Source organism: Azolla caroliniana, unplaced genomic scaffold (genome assembly GCF_043228905.1).
Source record: "Azolla caroliniana isolate FFs.n. ecotype wild unplaced genomic scaffold, voAzoCaro1.0.p SCAF_8, whole genome shotgun sequence".
Taxonomy (NCBI): Eukaryota; Viridiplantae; Streptophyta; class Polypodiopsida; order Salviniales; family Salviniaceae; genus Azolla; species Azolla caroliniana.
Window position 1 is genome coordinate 10,180,187 of NW_028230443.1, and position 20,993 is coordinate 10,201,179.

The following is a 20,993-nucleotide window of genomic DNA, read 5'->3' on the forward strand; positions in this document are numbered from 1 at the left end:
CAAACCCTAATTAATCTGCCTACCTCCTCCGCCACGTGACAACGTGCACCGACTTCAACGGAAGAATTTTATGCACCCACATACACACAAATACACATACACATACACATACATGTACATATATATAAACACCCATCCATACAAATCACAACTCTTGATCTTTCTGTCTCATAAGCACCTCTTAATAATAAGACAAAACCACCTCTAATCATAGACCACCACCCCTGTCTCTCTTTAATCCCTCCCCTTCATAAATCCCCAACGAAACGAAACGAAACGAAACGAAACTAGGGTGGGTGCTCTCTCATCCCTCTAATTTTAATTTCCTTGCTGCATCTATTTTGTCCTTCCCTTACAAATCTCCATCCATCTCTAACCTCCTCATTCTAACCCATCTCTAATCCGGAAACACATTTAAAAAAGAAATTATCATTGTTCCAAGCTTTCATCGTACCACTAATGATGATGCTTCCTGGCAGTAGTCGACGAAGAAGAAACCCCCATAATCATGCCCATTTCCGGGAATCCCTGCTCCCTCCTCTCTGCTCTTCCTCGGCTTCCCTCATCAAGAGCCTCCTCGACCTCTCCCGCTCCATTGCTTCTCTGGAGAAAGAATCCGCCCCACGAATCGTATGCCAGAAACGCAACATCTCAATCATCACACGCCGTGTACGAAGCCTCCTCATCTTCTTAGAAGATTTAACAGATCATTTCCTCTCCTCCACCCCCGACCCTCTTCCCCCTTCAGCCCTACTCTCCTTCGGCGAATTGCATGTGGTCCTTCAAGGTATAAAAATTATGTTAAACGACTGTGTGGATTGTAGCAGGATGTGGCTTCTAGTTGAGCATCGCAAGCTTTCCGAGTCTTTCCATCTATTGACTCAAGAGATGGCCACTGCTCTTGATGTCCTTCCCTTACCTTTGCTCAATGTGGCGGGCGAGGTCCGAGAGCAAGTAGACCTCGTCCGCAAACAAGCCCGGAAAGCCAAAGTACATATCGATCCGAAAGAGACCGAGTTGTTGGCACAAGTGCAAAATTTGATGAAGCAAATTGAGAGGAGAGAGGTGCCAGAAGTTAAGATGTTAGTCAGAGTTTTCTTGGGTTTGAAGCTTAACTCGGGCATGGATTGTCAGCAAGAGATAGAGAGGCTAGAAGAGGAGGCGAATGGATCGCCAATGTTGGATGATCCTCCTGGCTCAGGCGGCCCACAGACAATGAAGATTCCTCTGTATGATTTGGTAGGCTTAGTTCGATATGGAAAGTGTGTCCTCTATGGAGCAACCGAAATAGCAGAGAATCTAGAGAACATTGAAACAGGGGATGCTCAATTAGAAGGGGAGGAAGATGAGGAGGAACTGTTTGTATCAGGAAGGGTTCCCGAAGATTTCCGGTGTCCAATTTCACTCGATGTGATGACCGATCCCGTGATCGTGGCGACAGGGCAGACATACGACAGGCTCTCCATAACCAAGTGGATGTTCGAAGAGAAAAACCAAACATGCCCAAAGAGTGGGTTGAAGCTAGAGCATTCAGCCCTAATCCCAAACCATGCCCTGCGAAACCTCATCTTGCAGTGGTCTTCAAGCAACAACTTCAATTTGCAAATCCCTAGCCGGAGTTATACTGCATCACCAAGCAGCAGAGGGCGAGCCCCAGCCAGTGGTGGGAATCATCCCACTCCAACAGCACTAGAGGCAACGAAACTTACTGTTGAACTACTTCTAAGACAACTTCCTTCAGCGGCTCCTCTCACTCAAAGGAATATAGCGGGGGAGATTCGGTTCCTCACCAAGTGTGGATCAGCCAACCGCAAGGCTGTTGCCGAGGCGGGCACCATTCCTGCCTTCTTGACACTTCTCCGTACTACTACTGACATGCGGACGCAAGACCACGCCGTGACTGCCATCCTTAATCTCTCTATCTACCCTCCCAACAAGGCTCGCATAGTCGATGCAGGGGGCATCGACCCATTGGTCGATATCCTCAAGAGCACCTCCTCCTCCTCCTCTGGCATTGCTAGAGAGAATGCTGCTGCCACCGTGTTTAGCTTGTCTCAGATCACAGAGTATGCTGCAATTCTTGGTGAGAAGAAGGGTCTGATGGAGGGATTAATGAAGCTTCTTCAAGAGGGCAGCCAAAGGGGCCGGCGAGATGCGACCTGTGCCATTTTCAACATGGCGGTGTATGGGCCTAACAGGGGGAAATTAGTGAAAGTAGGAGTGGTCCAAGCTCTATTCGAGGGTTTGGAGAAACGAGGAAGAGTGGGCCATTTGGAAGAAGAAGTGTTAGCAGTCATAGCAGTTCTATCACACTCCTCCGAGGGGAGAGAAGCCATTTGTGCCACCAATGGCTCACTGCCCATTCTCATCGGCCTCGTTCGAACGGGGAACCAGAAAACAAAAGAGAATGCTGCCGCTGTTATCCTTCAGATTTGCAGGCATGGTGGACATGACATGATTGCGAAGATAAGTAGCTCGGCGGGAACTTTCCAGAACTTGCTCACCCATGGCACGCCTCGAGCTAGAAGAAAGGCTTCATCCCTCCTTCGCCTCATCTTCAGATCAGAATCACTACACATTAACCATCTCATAACCACAACTGCTCATGCTTCTAATCAGGATACCGCCACTTACTCTACCATGATGCTCTCTTATACAACAGCCGCACACTAGCTTTCCCTGGCCGCTCCGAAAAGATAAGCAGCGATCAGACCCATCCAATGAAGTTCTCCTGACTGTGTACATACAACATGGTTTGCACATTGTTTCCAATTTATTGATTCCTAACAAGAATATACAAGACTCCCATAACTGATCGGCCACTCAACTGTGATCGATCGCAGGGACGACTCCCATACTCTCAATTAATTGTCATACTACTGCTGAAGTAATCGATTTTGTTCTTAGAACATGGATCTTGTCCCATCCTTGTAATTTCCTCATTTTTAATCAGACATATACCTTCCCTTCTGAAATGGGGTTTGTTCATAGAACATGTGTTTCTTCTCGCCCCTCTTTTGTTTCATTGTGTGAACTGAAGAAAATATACAATATAATAAGACTCCTTGCATTTCATCTCTGCTCTGTATTTTCTAATAAACACAAAAATATCCCACAATCTAGCCTTACCAAAAACTCACTTAAAACTAAACCAAATCTCAAAACTATTGAAGATATCTGCAAACCTAAACCGATGCAGAGCCGTTTAAGAGATCCTCAAATGTAAACTGTTTAAAACAAAACTTAAACCAATGATAAAGCAATTAATGTGCATCAAAAACAAAATTGGAAATCACCAAAACTTCGAAATATGAAATGAACTTAATAAACAGACACACACACATATATATAATATGAATATTATTTATAAATATGGCCCGATAAGTGTCTTTCAAGCTTTTCAATAGACCATTAAACCCAACCAAACCAAACTTAGATGAAGCCAATTTCAAATTTGAGAATTAAATCCAACTTGTTTAAACCATCAAGTCACTAAACTATGGTTTCATGGTTCGGGTTTGGTTCATTGGCAACTTCTAGTTGTGATGTGTACACAGGCCTGAATGTCATTTAGAACTTTATATCTGCCTTCACAAGGAGACAAAGATATATTAAAAACGTGGCAACCTTACTAGATACTACCAGTAAGGATTCGTATTAGAAACTTGGCAATGATAGCATTCAAGAGCTAAAAAAGGAAGCCCACACTTACAAGTACAACAAGAGGCAAAATGCAAAGGAAATCCATATTTCAATAGCATCGCAGTTATGTCAACAAATACATTCAGCAATATGTTAACCCAGTATTATATGGTAGCATAGATTTGAGTATTAGGTGGCACCAAGTTGTGGAATTCATAATTGATGATCTTGAGGGCTGGATGGCTAGAACAATTCGGGAAGCATGCAACCAAGCAGCATAAAGCACAAAGAATAGTACTGAGATGGGAAGCCATCCCAACTGGTATTAATTCAAGAATATTCAAATCAAGAACTTGCTCATCCGGTGGTAGATTATGCATTTAGAGTGAGAGACATACATTCCATAGTGATAGGATGTATGCAATACATATGCCGTAGCACCCTGTCTTTCTTGCAAAAACCAAGCAGAAGCGAAGTATCACTCTATTCAAAGCACAATCGAGGATAAGCTTGTGGAGCTTGCCAACTTTCCAATAATGATTTGTATACCTCAGACATAGGATGAGGCATCAATATGTATATCCTACTGAGCAAATAAAAGAAGTATCAAGCTATTCAAAGCACAACAGAGAACAAGCACATGGAGCTCCTTATGATTCCTACAGAGGTTAGCATATTGCAGGCATAGAATGAGGAATCAATTCTCATAAACTTGTGCAGAGTACTTTGTACTTTTTTATCCTAGTTCTCCACTAAATGCACATCAGCCTTCAAGTGGGAGGTTTCAAACCCTTTCCACCAACATTGATTAGGTTTCCATGAAGAGAAGAATTCAAATTTCTTCACTATAATGATAAGAAACTTTTAACCAGTTCATTTAACTCAGAATCTTAGAAGCTTCCTTTTAGCATCCAACAAAAGATCTTAAGTATAAATAGTAAGTGTAACTGAAGATCAGGACAAAATGGACCCAACTTGGTGACCAGTAATAAGCCCAGCCAGTATTGCATGCTTGGTTTACTTGTGCCAGACCATAATATAGCAACTTGAACACCAATCCTCGCACCCAGCTACCAATACCAGTATAGATATCTCTCTTCAGAATACATTTAGCAATGCCAGATTACTGGTACAATTTATCTAGCAAAGCCGCATTGCAGTTTAAACCTCTGCCTCCTATTCATGTTCTAAGCATGTAGAGGATATTTGTCGACTACACACTTGCATGGTCTCATTATCTTTGTTCCATAAATTATACAATTATATTATGTTTTTCAGTTTTCTTTCCAAGTACAGATAGAGTATCCGTGCATCCTCATATTTGTCCCAAAAATCTTCCAAAAAGTCCTGGCGTTTTTTATTAGAATTCCGCTGTAACGCAGTAATGGCATCTCCGCTTTGAATGAAATATGCCAAATCCAGCTTCTTCTTGGAAACAAGTAATTTAACCCGTCCATATCTTGAACAAGAACCTTCAATGCACTGTTGAATCAATTCTCCAGTCCTTACACCTTCTATCAGATTAATTACATGTTGTTTAAGCTTTATTTCAGCCACCCACCATCTACATTGTGCGGAAAGCTTTATGAATGCTTTAATTGACAGACCAGCAACCACAGGTCCAATGGTCCATAATGGTGTTAAATTTGATGCAACAGATTTTCCATAAATAATATTGACAATAAGAAACCATGGGACACTGCAAAAGACCACAGAACACAGTAAGTTGAATTGAATCTTCTCACAATACATGAAATAAATCTCAACACTCAATGCTGCTCACAGCAAGACTTACAAAATTGCAATTGGCAACTTGACATAAGGCCTTGTTTCAACCCAGCACCACAATGCACTTGATGCAAATTTGATACTTTTTAGTTGTTCAAGCAACTCTCCCTTATTGAAAGATTGCGCCCCATTCTTCAAAATCTCCACTACTTGCTTGATGGTAGCAGAAACACCTTGCTTCCTTGTGTTAGTATACCAAAGTTGACCATAATATAGCAGAGTCTGCAATGGACCACTGGATGTAAAGACACCTTTATACTCCATTGATGGAGATGGTCCTCCTTTTGATATGCTACCTTCAGAGTCATTATCTATTGTGACTGCTTGAAGCGGCAAAGCATGGATGAGATGATGTGGATCTCTAAAAGTGTTTCTGACACCATTTGGGAGCACATTGTAGCTGTAGCCAGAATATTAACTCAGTTATAGTGTCCTGATACGTACACTATATATGTAGTTTTAACATTCCGTGCTCAGACAACATGGGTACTCAAGTAGCAGTAGTCCATCAACTAGTGTATGCAGGGGCGCGGGCTGCATTATTTCATCAATGTTGATTCTAACCTTGTGCAGTGTACAATTAGTTTATGAATAGCACAGGTTGCATTGTCATAAATTGAGTTTAAGATGCCTCATCCTTATAGCATGCTTGCATATTACAAAAACAAAAATGAAAAGGGAAAGATAGATGCAGAAGTGTGTGAAGGCTCATAATATAGTGGACAGATAATTTTAATAGCTTCATAAAATCAGAATAATGTTGCCTTAAATGTCTGTGTCTATGGGTAAGTGAATATGTGAGTGTGCGAGAAATGAAAGAGGCGGATTATAAAATGGCAAAGTAAAAATTTCTAAAAACCAAAATAAACTTGTCTAATAGAAGATGAAAAATCAGCACTGCATGAGATGTTCTTAACGAGCACATATTTGTCAATTTCTCGGTGTCATAGGCTGTCAGAAAAAGGCTAAAAGTAGTAACCTCGTGTTCAAGGGCATCTAATACTACTAACCAAAGACGTTGGTATTTGTTGTATCTGAGTTGCTTGGTTGACTGATCAGTAATGTTGCTTAAACCGAAAATCACCCTCTCAGCTGGTGGAAAGGCTGCTAGATGAGATGAAATTGTTGCAGAAAGAACCTGGAAAAATATCAAAACATATTGCAGCTTTCTACAGATTTCATAAAGTAAAGAAACAATTGGTAGCAGGTCATGTTTCAAAAGGACAAACAAACAGTAGTAATACCATGACCTATTTAGTATCACATAACATATTATGCAACTCCTGATAACATATTTGTCATTATGATTATCCAGATCCATAGAAACCTATATATGAATAGTGTGCAAAAGGATACACGACTAGCACCAAAACACCGAGCAATGGAAATACAAATGGAATAGAAAAACACATATAGAATACATCACATTCAGATAAGGCAATGTATCAATTAGAGAGGTAAACATTCATAAGACTGAAAAAATTTTAAATGATGAAAACATGCTTGAATTCAATCACCATTTCCTGGCACTGCAAATCAGCTTGCTTTTTTGGGTCATGATGATTCCAAGACTTATAGCAGTTACTGTACACTTAATCGATTAGAAACCCACACAAAGATGTCAATGCAACATTGAAGTGATCTACTAGGAATTATGTGAGAAGAAAATTCATGTATGGAATAAAAATGATAGATGTGAATCTATGTCAAGTCTTGGGATCAAAATACAATTGGTTGCACTTGGATGTATAAGGTAGAATGCATTTGATGGTATTGTGAAGAAAAAAAAAGCTAGAATTGTTGCAAAAGGTTATGTGTAAGCTATGTTACAAAGGAATTTCACTTTCCGAGAGGATCCTTCACGCATAAAACTTACCAAGGTTCCGTTGCTCCAACAATGGGGCAACAACCTCTTTTTCCACTTCTTCCAAAAAACAGGAGTATACTTTTCTCTTCTCCTCTCTTATCTCTCACCAAGTTTACACCGTAGCATTAAAGACATAAAATTTAAAGAACCCAAGTTCAATCCTCACGATGGGCTGGGCCCTGTCCCACAGACCAAAATCAGTCTCCTGGGGACGTTAAAAAGATATCTTCTCTTCTCGTCATCTTCTGGAAACCAATGATATATATCTCCTCGCCCAGTTACTTTTCAAGATACTCCCTTGGCTCCTAGTTGTAGAATACTTAGAATATGTATCTCCAAATAAAATACATCAAATGCATGATACATGTAGAATCATTAAATACATAAAATATATATAGAACACATCAAATACTTCTTAAAATTGTAAGTTTCTAAAATATATATATACGTATATATACTCTTTTTTTTACTTTTTGGAACTGTAGAATACGTGGAATACTTAGAATATGTGAAACATTTTAAGTTCTAAAACGTCGAATACATGTAGCATACTTCAGAGTATTCTAAAACCTATTCAAAACATAAAATACGCATTTTTGACAACTATGTCTTTGTTCTACTGCTTTTCCAAATACCTGTATAATGCTATACTGCATCTTAATGTCATCTACCAACTTGATGATCTTTGGTAGACATTATGACAATATCAGTTAGCACAGATATTATTATGGGAGAGGTCCATCATCAAAACAGTAATCAATTGTGAAACCTTCTTAGAGCAATTAGTTGACTTGCTCAATATTTCTAAAGTCCTCTCAATTCAATTCGAATTCTAGCCTCAATAATCATTTGGTTGGTTGTAGGAGTTTTAATATGATTTTTAGTAATGAAAAACCTGCAGGGGTGCTGCGGTGTGTGTTGGTGATAAATTCATATACTCAGTGATGGTATTAAGCTTCTTCTAAATGAAGTATTGTTCCGGATGGAAGTGATCCCTTGTTATTCAAAACCTGACTAATTGTCATACCAATTTTCATGTCATTTGATGATAGCCTTCGGTCAGCATACAATTCAATCTGATGTGAATATAGGTGTTTCTTTATGGATTTTTACCTTCACCATTGTACCCCTCAGTGGTCTTCTAATGGCTAGCTATGGTTATATTCTTTTTTGGGTGGTTTGAGAGGAACTCTTCAATCCATCATCTAAGTTTTGTGTCAATACCCTTAGGTGTGACTTCCAAAAGATAAAGATGAAAAAGCTCATTAGAGAAAGAAATGTAAAACTAATTTACGTCCAGAGTAACTTGGGAGCCTCTCCAACTAAAAAGCATCAAGCCTGGAAAATCGAGGAAAACTTACGTCCATAGATCTCAACTTTCAAGAGGAAACGCGTCAAAGGATTGTGACACACAATAGGAATATCACAGTAAATCATGTCAGTATTTGGACACCAACATGATGTTGTAAAGAGACACACGATGAAATGCAGCCACAATTACATAAGATGGACATCATAGCAAGACATAAAAATATGTTGATACCAACTTAACATTGTACAAGAGACACAATGCAATATGGCGAAGAACTAACAAATAGGGACATAACATCCTTCATACATGGGCACAGAAAATTCCACATGTCAATGATGAGAGGGCAGGATCACATTTTTTGGGCCAAGCAACCCAAATAGATGTAGACGGGGGAGGACATAGTAATTAATACACCATGGCTTCAGCACATTCAAACTTGTCTTCCACGCTGTGCACATCGGAGGAGCTGGATTCTTTTTTCTTTTGTTTTTTTACGAAATAATACTGTCTCTTACTGTACAGACTTGTGTATCAAATCAAGCACAAAAACAAGGAGTCTTTGAGAAGTAGTCGGCAAATGCAGGATTGACGAATGTTGAGAGAGAGAGAGAGAGATGGGGGTACCTGGTCCATGTTTTAGGGCGGGTAGAATTGGAGGAACCCTAACTTCGGTACATGGAATATAGTCGATGGGAAGAGACACAGAGTATGTATGTTTTCCTGCTATCCTTATTAGCCCCCCCTCCCCATCTACATACATACATACATACATACATACATACATACATACATACAATTATTAGCCCCCACCCCCCCCATACATTATGTACATACATATACAACGCATACGCATGTCTGTCATCATTTCCGCCTTCCTTGCCCAAGTAGTCATTCCACATGCACACCTCGGTCTGCATTGCGTCCAAGCGCTCGTGTCTACTCGTGTCTAGTGAGGGAATCGTGGTCGCGTATGTTGCAGGGCTCGTTTCGATAATCCCATGCGATCTACACCATCAAATCATTATCCACAAAAATCGTGAGTACATATCCAGATTGACTCAAATGATGTCACGGGTTTATCTCATTCTCCAAATAACAAACTTTTGCATATGTGCAAATATCTTGTCATTGTTTCTTCATTAGATACACTCTAAAGGGTGGGAATATCTTCACAATGTTACTTTTATTGATAGGTTAGTGGTCTAAACATGCATTATCCTCAAAGCTTAAGTAGCCACACATCCAATGAAAATACAATCAATCATGCTTGATCAAAAGCTCTCACACGTGATGAGAATGTAAAATGAAACACAAATTCAAACTTTGGATCTGCATGCCAACATTCCGGAAACACACTTTCCTGTGTTTATCATTGGATCAACTTTAAAAAGGAATATGCAATGTAATCCATTCCACATACATCTTATTCCAGTTTTAAGTAAATGTAAATTTTAGACTTATTATGATGTAAATTTCAATTTTAATTGGAAATGGGTTTAAGCCTTATTGACTAGGTTTTAAGCTCAAAATAATAAAACATAAACATTCAAAAAAGCTTGTAAATCTTGATGTACCATCAAAACTAGATGCGGAATAATAAACATTTGATGTAGAACCATTTTGTATTTTGACAATGATGTACAACCAATGTTGACATAACTTACATCAATGAGAGAGGAGTTTTCATGCTAACATAACATTTCAAACATATTTTTGTACAAAAATAACAATTATAATTTCTAATTCAAAGTGGCCCTTTACAATGTTACAATAGGGATATGGTCAATGTCATTACATTTTGTAATTATCAATGTCTAGAACTTTTATAGTTTAGATCTATTTTGTATACATCTTCAGAATATCTTTTGCACCAACTATAGAAGAATGAGATTGAACACATTCTTCATATACAATTTCCACTTGCATATCACCTTACTTCACTCGACTTATCCTATGACAACACATTTCACATGGATGGTGGACTTAGTAGCTACACCAATATGAGTGGGTCAGTTGAAATACTTGGTACTTGCAAGGGAAGACCTCACAAACCAAGTAGAAGGAAAGGGCTCTAAGAAATAAGACCACTGTGGTGTCGTGAAAATCCGTCGCTATGTGCGGATCGTGAGGCGGAACGGTCGGGGTTCTGGACGGGAAGGAAATAGGGCTCACACGCACAACACAAGGAAGGCTTACATGTTATGTACACATAACGTTGGTGAGGGTAGGTCACCAATATTTACATTAGTGAAGGGTATGTTCACTAATGTTAAAAAGGGGACTAATGATTGGATAGAAGGAATGATAGGTGCATGCACTATCATGGTTTGGACAACCAATGAATGGAGAGCCTTTTAGAAAGGCACATCTATTCAAGGGGCCTAGGAAAATGTATAAATATGAGGCTTAGCTACCTTCATAAACACATTACGTTGGAAGGTTGTTGTCTTAGACACCGATGGTGTGGGCTAGGCGTTCGTCTTAACGATCTTGTTTATCTCTTCCAAGGTGTTAGTCATCCTAATATCCGGCGGTATGGGACGTCGGTGGTAGGTTGGCTATGCCTAGATCATAGCTCGGGGGTGGTCGGGTAGAACGGGTTCTTCTATCCATTCTATTTTCCTTCTTTTACTTTAGTTTGGTCTATTGATTAGTAATAGACTCTTAATAGTGGTATCAGAGCTTTTACTAACAATTTTTTTTGTTGTTTTGATGTTTTTTGCGTGTGAGCGATGGTGATCTAACAAGGCTCGTCATGCTCTTCACAGGATCAAAACAACATTCTTAACCCGGTATTCTTCTTTCTCGATCTCTCTTTTCTTTTCTATGATGCTTTCTTCTTGGTCATATGGAAGTGGTATTACGTTTTCTTTTCTTTTCTTTCTTCTTTCTACCATCATACGATGTTAATCTACTTATGCATCAGGTCGAGCGTGTTTGCACTAATCGCACACGCTCAACTCATGGCCCTTTTGCATATGATGTTGAGTATGCCACTCTTCCCTTTATTGAGCCATCACTTGGCTGATTCTATGGGATATTGTGGTCTTGACGAGGTGTATGTCACCTACCTATGCCACACTACTCTCTATTGAGCCATCACTTGGCCAATTCTATGGGATGTTGTGGCCTTAACGAGGTATATTTCACTTACCTATGCCACTTTACTCTTTATTGAGGCATCAATTGGCCGATTCTAAGGAGATGTGGTGGTCTTGAGGAGGTGCATGTCAACTACCTTAGGGTTTCATACCTTAAGGCATGCTTAATGATTCATACACCTAATTGATTATTATTCTAATTAATTTCTAATTACACAAATTTTTGTTTCACTTTTGTATGATTTTCTAGTAATTGTCATTTACCCACCCACAATTAACTCTCTTTCTTGCCCTTATTTTAAGTTCATCTACACTATTTACGTACGTTTAATGGTGTAACGATTCATGTAGACTATTTTTTAATATTGAGTGGGCATCATGCCGTTTTTTGAACGATTTTTTCCAACGGGTTATCTATGTTTAACTCATATTATCAAGCCTTAGAACTCGAGTAAAACCACATGAGTTCCCATATTGATGTTTTACTCATAAATTTGAGTACTACATCTTTGCACACAATACCACCACCATTTGTATCAATTTATGGCTTATGTCACAATTGTGCAAATTACAATCGCCATATTTGGATGTATATGTGCATACCTCGCACCATCCATTTATTTGTGACATTTTTTTTTTCAGTAGGTAACACATGGGTTTTTTGACCCTTGTTTTCGTCACTGCTTAATTCTTATGGGTAGTGCCTTATTTTATCGTTTTTGTCATAACATTTGCTTGTTACTCGCAAGACTAGAATATTACTTGCGAGTGTAGTTGTTTTTTCACGTAATACACTTTCTCAACCATGTCAATACATGTTGGGTTGACATTCTAATATAAGGCTAACTAGGAAACTACATTGATGTTAGAACCATGGTTGAGCCTTGGGGAGCCGCCATGATTATTCAAGATAGAGATCCGATAAAGACATCTTAGCTATGTTTTCCCCCATGGTTTTTAAAACACCATAGAGTTACCATAGTTATCGGATCTCGAATCACATCTCATATGTCTAGAGGGGTAAAGACGTGAGATGCTTTCTTGGTAAAGCTCTTACAATCAAAATTTCAAGCATTCATTTTGCTTGTGTATTTTCTGAACCTCGTTATTTATATGGCATACCCACAACTTGCATTATGGAACAAGTTTTGAACGCTGTTGGAGCAATCTCTCCGATCAAGACCTTTCAACTCCAATCCGCATCTCGCACACAAGCTGAGATCACTATTGAGCAATTGCTCACCACTACCTTGAATCAATTGGCCGAAATGAGGTAGGCCAATATGGCATTGGAAAAGAAATTCCAAGAATTGACTATTGAGTCCAAGAAAGAAGGCGAGCCTTCTTTCGTAGTAACACCATTCAAGGGAGATAAGAAAGAAAGAACCGAGGAGGCCATTAACACTTGGCTTGGTTGTTGGGAGTCTCACTTTGAGCTCCACCCCAAGCTCGATGCTGTAAAAATTGGTTACGTCGGTCGTGAGTTAGGTGGCCGAGTTGCTGCTTGGTGGCACGGCCTAAGGACTGCAAAGAACTTACTCACAACTTGGGAAGGTTTCGTTGATGTTTTAAGAAATGGTTTTTGCAGCCACCTTCTCAAACTGAACAAGTGCAACACTTGCTCACGTTGTCGAGTAAGCCATTTACCTCTCTAGAGGATTATGTGCATCATGCTCGAACCCAGATCAAAAAATCGGGACTTACGGGTGAGAAATGGTTTGTTGCTTGCTTTTTGAATGGTATTCCTAATGGGGATTACCATTGGATTGTCCATGACAAGGACCCCACAACTTTTGAGGAAGCCGTCAACATTGTACTTTGGTACCATAGGACTTCCAAGAAAGGCCACAATAAACCTCAGTTCGCCAAAACTCCGAATGTCAAGTTCATTGGGAAACGTAAGCAATCCAATGACACTCTTGACCACGGCTCCAAGAAACCGAACCTCTTCTGTGCATATTGCAAGAAGCGGGGCCACACAAAGGATACCTGTCATCGTCTTGAGAGGAAGTCAATGAACAACCCTCCTCAAGACAAATCTACAAGTCACACAGGTGAGTCTTTTGATGTTGTTAAAGTTCATACCAACCACTTAAGTTCATGTGAATGCACTTTTCCTTCACATTTACTTGAACCTAATGATTTACTCCAATCAGTCGGGTATATCAATGGAACACAAGCACATTTCTTGTTTGATTCCGGTAGTTCTCACAATTTTCTTAATGATCACTTTGTGTAGCAAATGGAACTCCACATAAACGCAAGTGATCATATCTATAAAGTTCACATGGCAAATGGAAGGGTTCAATACATCAGTGGCATTGTTTGTCAATTGCCAATTCAAATAGATACCTATTTGGAGAAGCTTGACTTTCATGTTTTGAAACTACAATCCACATATGTCATTTTAGGATACCCTTGGTTTTTAATAAAAACCCTTCTTTGTCCATTGATTGGGTTAATCACTCAATCACATTTGAACTTAATAATTGTAAACATTTTATTCAATGTTCCAAACTTCCTTCTCGTTCACTTGTGTCTTCTAAATCTTTAAGTGAGTATTCAAGTTCATTAACTTATTCGTGTGTAATTGATCCTGCGCTTCAATTTTATTATTTTAATATTAACGCCACACAATTACCACATTATGAACAACGATTACTCAAGTCTATTTTAGACGATTTTCAAGACATGTTTCCTAACGAATTGCACTTTACCACCAAAACGTAATGTGGACCATCAAATTGAACTCATTCCTAGTGTTGCTCCTGTGAGCATTCCACCTTACCGACTTAGTCGATTAGAAGAGGATGAGATCGCTAAACAACTTAAGGAATACTTGAGTATGGGCCACATTAGGTATAGTAAATCACCTTGGGGTGCGCCAGTTCTATTAGTTAAGAAGAAGGAAGGTTCATGGTGAATGTGTATCAATTATCGCCGTTTGAATAAAATGACAATTAAAAATGCATATCCGTTACGTCGTGCCGATGATTTGATTGATTGTTTGCATGGGGCCCGATATTTTACGAAAATTGACTTACGGACAGGTTATCATCACATTCACATTGCCAAGGATGATATTCCTAAAACCGCTTTTCATATGCGCTATGGCCATTATGAGTTTTTAGTCATGCCTTTCGGGTTAACTAATGCTCCAGCCACATTCCAACAAGAGATGAATGATGTTTTCCGAGATCAACTCGGTGATTTTGTTGTCGTATTCTTGGATGATATTTTGATATATAGCCGTACCTTGCAAGATCATGTTCAACATGTTCAATTTGTTTTGCAAAAGTTGCGTGACAACCCTTTCTATGCAAAACATTCAAAATGTGATTTTTTCCAAAAATCTATTGTGTACCTAGGACATTTAATTACGGAAAATGGTGTTGAAATTGAACCTTCTCGTATTGAAAAGGTTAAACTTTGGCCCATTCCTCGTAATATTCGTGAACTGCGATCATTCTTAGGGTTTGTTGGATTTTTACGAAAATCAATTCGTAACTATTCCAAATTGACTACGCCATTAACTGACCTTTTAAAAGGTCATCCACGTAAGTCTGTCAAACCAATTGCATGGAATGAACAACTTGACAAATCATTCGAGACACTCAAAGAGCATGTGTGTCTGGCTCCCACTCTTCTATTACCGAACCCTTCTAAGCCTTTCTCAATCGAAACCGATGCTAGTGATTATGCTATTGGTGCCGTTCTTTATCAAGGCGTTCACCCTATTGCTTTTGAAAGTAAGAAGCCTGATGTTGCTCAATCTCGGTATTCAGTTCAAGAGAAAGAGTTGTTTGCGGTAATACATGCACTTAAAACAGGGACGCACTATCTCTATGGAAATAAACTTGTGGTTACAATAGACCATCAATCATTGAAGTATTTTTGTGACCAGCCAGATCTTGTTGGTCATAAAGGCCGTTGGGCTAACCTTATGCAAGATTTTGATTTTTCCATACGGTATCGCAAGGGTTCTATGAACACTGTTGCGTATGCTCTTAGTCGCATTAAAGAAGTTAACATGCTTAGCTTCACGGAAATAAAATCTGATCTTTTAGATCACCTTTGAGGGAAATACCTTGATGACAGTTATTTTTCGAAATACTGGACGAAAACTGAATCTGGTTTAGATGCCGATACTAGCACCCTACCCTTGAAGGCGACCTTTCACATTACAAATGGTTTGCTCTACTGTAGTGGAAATGTCTGTGTTCTAGATTTACCAAACGTAAAATAGAAAATTCTTCACGAATGTCATGATGCACCATCTACTGGTCATCCTAGAATACAACGCACACTCGTTCTCATCTCGAGTACTTTTTTCTGGCCTAAGATGCGCTCTGACGTGCATAAATACATAACTGAATGCTTCCAATGTCAAATTAATAAGTCGGAACGACTTAAAGCTGTTGGTCTTTTACATCCCTTAGATATTCCCAACAACAAATGGGAAAGTATCTCGATGGATTTTATTGTTAGTTTACCTCGTACATAGAGGGGTCATGATGCCATTTGTGTTATTGTTGACAGATTAACAAAATTGGCTAGATTTATTCCTACCAAAACCACGATAACTGCTCAACAATTGGCTTATCAATTTGTTGATGAGTTATTTTGTTTTTATGGATTACCAATGGATATTGTTAGTGATCGAGATTCCAAGTTTACAAGTGACTTTTGGACTCAAGTCTTTAAGAAACTAGAAACTATGTTGAGCATGAGTTCTATAGATCATCCTCAGTCTGATGGACAAACTGAACGAGTTAATGAAATTATTGAGGACATGCTTCAAGCTTATATAGCAAAAACACCTTCTAAGTGGGAGCAATACCTTCTTATATTAGAATTTACCTATAATAGCTCTAAGCATACATCCATTGGATATAGTCGTTTTATGTTGATGTATGGTTTTTAGCCACGTGCCCCAGTTGATGTCACGATTCATCGTGATACATTAGACAATACACACAATTTTTTGCAAGAAATGAACCAAATGTTGCATATTGCCAAAGAGAATGTCAAGATGGCTCAAGATCGTGCTCAATTTTATGCTGATCAGGATAGACGTCCTCGTGCATTTACTATTGGTCAAAAAGTTTTTTTACATGTCCCTACTAACTCTACGTCATTGTCTATGGGCAAGTGCACTAAGTTAGCCCCATGATATTGTGGCCCATTCGAAATCCTTAAGCGGGTTGGGTCATCTGCTTATCACCTTGCCTTACCCCGTAACATTGGTATTCATCTTGTTTTTCACGTTAGTCGTCTAAAACCATTTTTAGGCTCTGGTGATAACACCATCACAATCCAAGATCTTGTAACATTAGAGGATTTTTCTTACAAACCTCATGTTCCTGAACGAATTCTTGATTCTCGTACTAAACATTTATGTTCTAAAGAGATTTGGCTATTCAAGATCAAATGGATGGATAAACCTATTGATGATGCCACATGGGAACACGAGCATACTCTTAAGGCACAATTTCCTCACTTTATATTGCAAGAGTGCAATCTTTTGAAGTAGGGGAGTATGTTATGTACACATAACATTGGTGAGGGTAGGTCACCAATATTTACATTAGTGAAGGGTATGTTCACTAGTGTTAAAAAGGGGACTAATGATTGGATAGAAGGAATGATAGGTGCATGAACTATCATGATTTGGACAACCAATGAATTGAGAGCCTTTTAGAAAGGCATATCTATTCAAGGGGCCTAGGAAAAGGTATAAATATGAGGCTTAGCTACCCTCATAAACACATTACGTTGGAAGGTTGCTGTCTTAGACACCGGTGGTGCGGGCTAGGCTTTTGTCTCGATGATCGTGTTTATCTCTTCCAAGGTGTTAGTCATCCTAATATCCGGCGGTATGGGACGTCGGTGGTAGGTGGGCTATGTCTAGATCATAGCTCGGGGGTGTCGGGTGGAATGGGTTCTTCTATCCATTCTATTTTCCTTCTTTTACTTTAGTTTGGTCTATTGATTAGTAATAGACTCTTAACATTACACAAACAAGGCATGAGTATTCGAACATGTTTGTGAAAAGGAGAGGTGCATGGGCAAGCCTGAATTGACCCCTAGTCACAAGGCGAACGAATGCCCGCGGGGAAGGCTTACACACAGACACACAAGGAAAAGGCTTACTTACACACACGAGAGACAAAGTTTCGAATGCCTTTGTGAAAAGAGAGCTGCATGGGCAAAGCCCGAACGCTCCATTGTTACAAGACACGCGAACACACAAGCAAGTTTTACACACGGGTGATACAATTTCGAACGCCTTTGTGAAAGGAGAGGTGCATGGGCAAGCCCGAACACTCCCTTGCCAGAAGTCACACGAACACACAAGCAAGATTTACACTAACACGCAAGACACGAAAGTTTGAATGCCTTTGTGAAAGGAGAGGTGCATGGGCAAGCCCAAAACGCTTCCTTGTCACAAGACACACAAACAGATAGGCACAAATGACAATAACATACAAGACAAGTAAGTTTGAATGCCTTTGTGAAAGGAGAGGTGCATGGGCAAGCCCGAAACGCTCCCTTGTCACAAGACACACAAACAAATAAGCACAAACGATGATAACATATAAGACACGTAGGTGAAACCAAACATTAGTTTATTGCAATATAATAGATTCTTTTATAAAATAAGAATCAATTTTACAACGGGTTTGATATGAATATGAGAGATAATTTATAAAGGAAGGGGGAAGAGAGGTGGAGGAATGAAGAGAGTGGAATATAGAAGAAGGTGATTCTTTGTTGATGATGCCTCTCTATGTTGTTGATCCTTCTTCTTTTGCCTTCCAATTGAGTAGAGCTTCCGTGTTCCTTCTGTTGGAGAGAATGTCGTCTTTGCGGAAGATCGAGAAGCATTCAGTTCTGTTCTAAGTACCTGCGTATGACAGATTGTATGTCGTTGCACAGAGAGAGAGAGAGAGAGAGAGGGAGAAAGAGGCACAAAAGAACTTCTTATCTCATAAAGTAATAATACAACAACCAACCTCACAAAGAGGTTACAAGGTCACTATATATAGTGACCGACTTAGGGCAACTACCCTTTATGCTAATTACATAAATGGCCAAAACGGGATAGTGTGAATACGTCCATTATACACATGTATTCGACACTCCCCCGTAATGGGCGTATACATGGGTTATCTAAGATTACAGGTATAGACTTAGGTTCTCGGACATATCAGCTTTGTTCGAGTCGGTAGGGTCCGAAGGCAGAAGACCGAACTGGTCGGGTCGGAACAGTTGAAGCCGATCATTAAGGAACTGATGTCGGTTGTCGGGAACCATCCTGCTCTGTGTCCGGCTCTAACCGGACTGATTTGTCGTTACGCCCATCTGATGCCGAAGAGACCGAAAACGGTCTGCCGAGAGACACTTGGTCATTCCATCTGCCACATTGTCGATTGTGGATATTTTCTCTAGACCGATTTTCCCTGAAATGACGCAGTCCCGAACGAAGTGATATCGAACGTCGATATGTTTGGAGGCGTTGTGGTGAACCGGATTTTTCGACAAGGCAACAGCACCTTGACTGTCGCTGTAGACAACTGGAGCCGAGTCATGGTCGACTTGTCGAAACGTGTGCGCCAGCCGACCGAGCCACAAAGCTTCTTTTGCTGCGTCGGACGCAGCTACATATTCTGCTTCGGTCGTTGAGGTCGCTGTGCACTCCTGAAGTTTCGACTTCCACGAGATTGCTCCATTGCCGAATTTGAAGCAGTATCCGGTTGTTGATTTCCGACTGTCTATACAGCCGGCGAAGTCCGAGTCGGTGTAGCCGACTACGCCTGAGGTTCGGTTCGGACCGAAAAGAATGCCATGGTCTTTTGTGCCAGCCAGATATCTGAACACATGCTTGGCTGCGTTCCAATGCGATCGGCCAGGGTTGTGCATAAATCTGCTAACGACTCCTACGGCATGAGAGATATCAGGCCGTGTCGCGACCATTAGGTACATAAGGGAGCCGACTGCCGGTGCATACGGTACCGACTTCATATCTTCCCCCTCCGGACCGGATGTCGGGCAGTCTCGCTGAGAGAGCCGAAGATTCATGGGGAGCGGGGTTGAAGCAGATTTGGCTGATTGCATGTTGAAGCGTTCCAAGACACGTCCGATATAGTCGGTCTGAGACAAAAAGAGATGTCGTTTATCGCGATGCCGACTAATTTTCATGCCAAGGATGTGTCGTGCCGGACCGAGGTCCTTCATGGCAAACTTCAACCGCAGTTGCCGAACGAGATCGGCAAGTTCGCTCGCGTGGCGTCCAGAAATTAGCATGTCGTCCACGTAAATGATGAGGAAGATGGGTGATCCATCTTGAGCGGTGTTGGTGAAGAGACAATGGTCCTCATCGCTTTTGGAGAAGCCGATCGATTGGATGAAGTCGTCGAACTTCTTGTACCATTGTCGCGGTGCCTGTTTGAGGCCGTATAGACTCTTCCTGAGTCGGCAGACTAGATGTTCTTGGCCAGTTGCCACGAAGCCTTTTGGCTGCTCCATATAAATTTCCTCTTCAAGATCACCATGGAGGAATTCTGTTTTGACATCTAGCTGGATCAGCTCCAGGTTGTCGGCTGCCACGACGCCGAGTAGAAAACGAAGGGTTGTCATTTTCACCACTGGTGAAAAGATCTCGTCGAAGTCGACGCCATATTCTTGTCGGAAGCCCTTCGCAACTAATCTGGCCTTGTACTTTGGGATGGTCGAATCAGACGTCTCTTTTAGTCGATAAACCCACTTGCAAGGAAGAGCACGTCGGTTCCTAGGTAATTCGACCAGATCCCAAGTCTTGTTTGCCCGGATGGAGTGCATTTCTGACTCCATCGCCAGATGCCAGGTGGCGGAATCGACAGATGTCGATGCTTCTTCGTAAGACGTCGGTTCTCCGGCGTCGGTGAAGAAAATTCCAGGAGAATACCTCTCCGGAGGTTGCGACAGTCTCTCGGATCGTCGAGGTATGATTGGGCTGGTCGCATCGGGTATCGAGGTCGGATGGTCCGAAAGCGGATTGTCCTGCTGTGCCGAGTCGGGGTTGTCCGAGTCGGTAGCGTAAGGTTCAGCTACCCGTGAAGCTGACCGTGTGTTAAGAGCGGGGCCTTCTTGAAGGGTCGGTACATCGGAAAATGTTACCCTTCGGACTTCGGTCGGTGTTTCGACTGATGGAGTCATAGCCGACTCGTTGAACACAACGTCCGAACTTCGAACGATTTGTCTGCGTTCGGAGTCCCAGAGTCGGTATCCCATTTCGCCGTCT

The 20,993-nt window shown here is 40.6% G+C and overlaps 2 protein-coding genes across 2 annotated transcripts; one reads left to right on the top strand and one right to left on the bottom strand.

Moving 5' to 3' along the window:
* Nucleotides 1-301: 301 nt before the first annotated feature.
* Nucleotides 302-3,079, top strand: LOC147860996 (U-box domain-containing protein 1-like). The gene has a single exon (XM_087323208.1). The coding sequence runs from the start codon at nt 460-462 to the stop codon at nt 2,671-2,673; it is 2,214 nt and encodes a 737-aa protein (XP_087179334.1). The 5' UTR covers nt 302-459; the 3' UTR covers nt 2,674-3,079.
* Nucleotides 3,080-4,499: 1,420 nt separating this feature from the next.
* On the bottom strand, nt 4,500-9,341 carry LOC147860997 (uncharacterized). The gene is made up of 4 exons (XM_087323209.1): nt 9,234-9,341; nt 6,441-6,568; nt 5,438-5,830; nt 4,500-5,341 (listed from the first exon to the last, which is right to left on the bottom strand). Exons 1-4 carry the CDS (start codon nt 9,240-9,242, stop codon nt 4,903-4,905), a joined length of 969 nt encoding a protein of 322 aa, XP_087179335.1. The 5' UTR covers nt 9,243-9,341; the 3' UTR covers nt 4,500-4,902.
* Between the last annotated feature and the right edge of the window lie 11,652 nt (nt 9,342-20,993).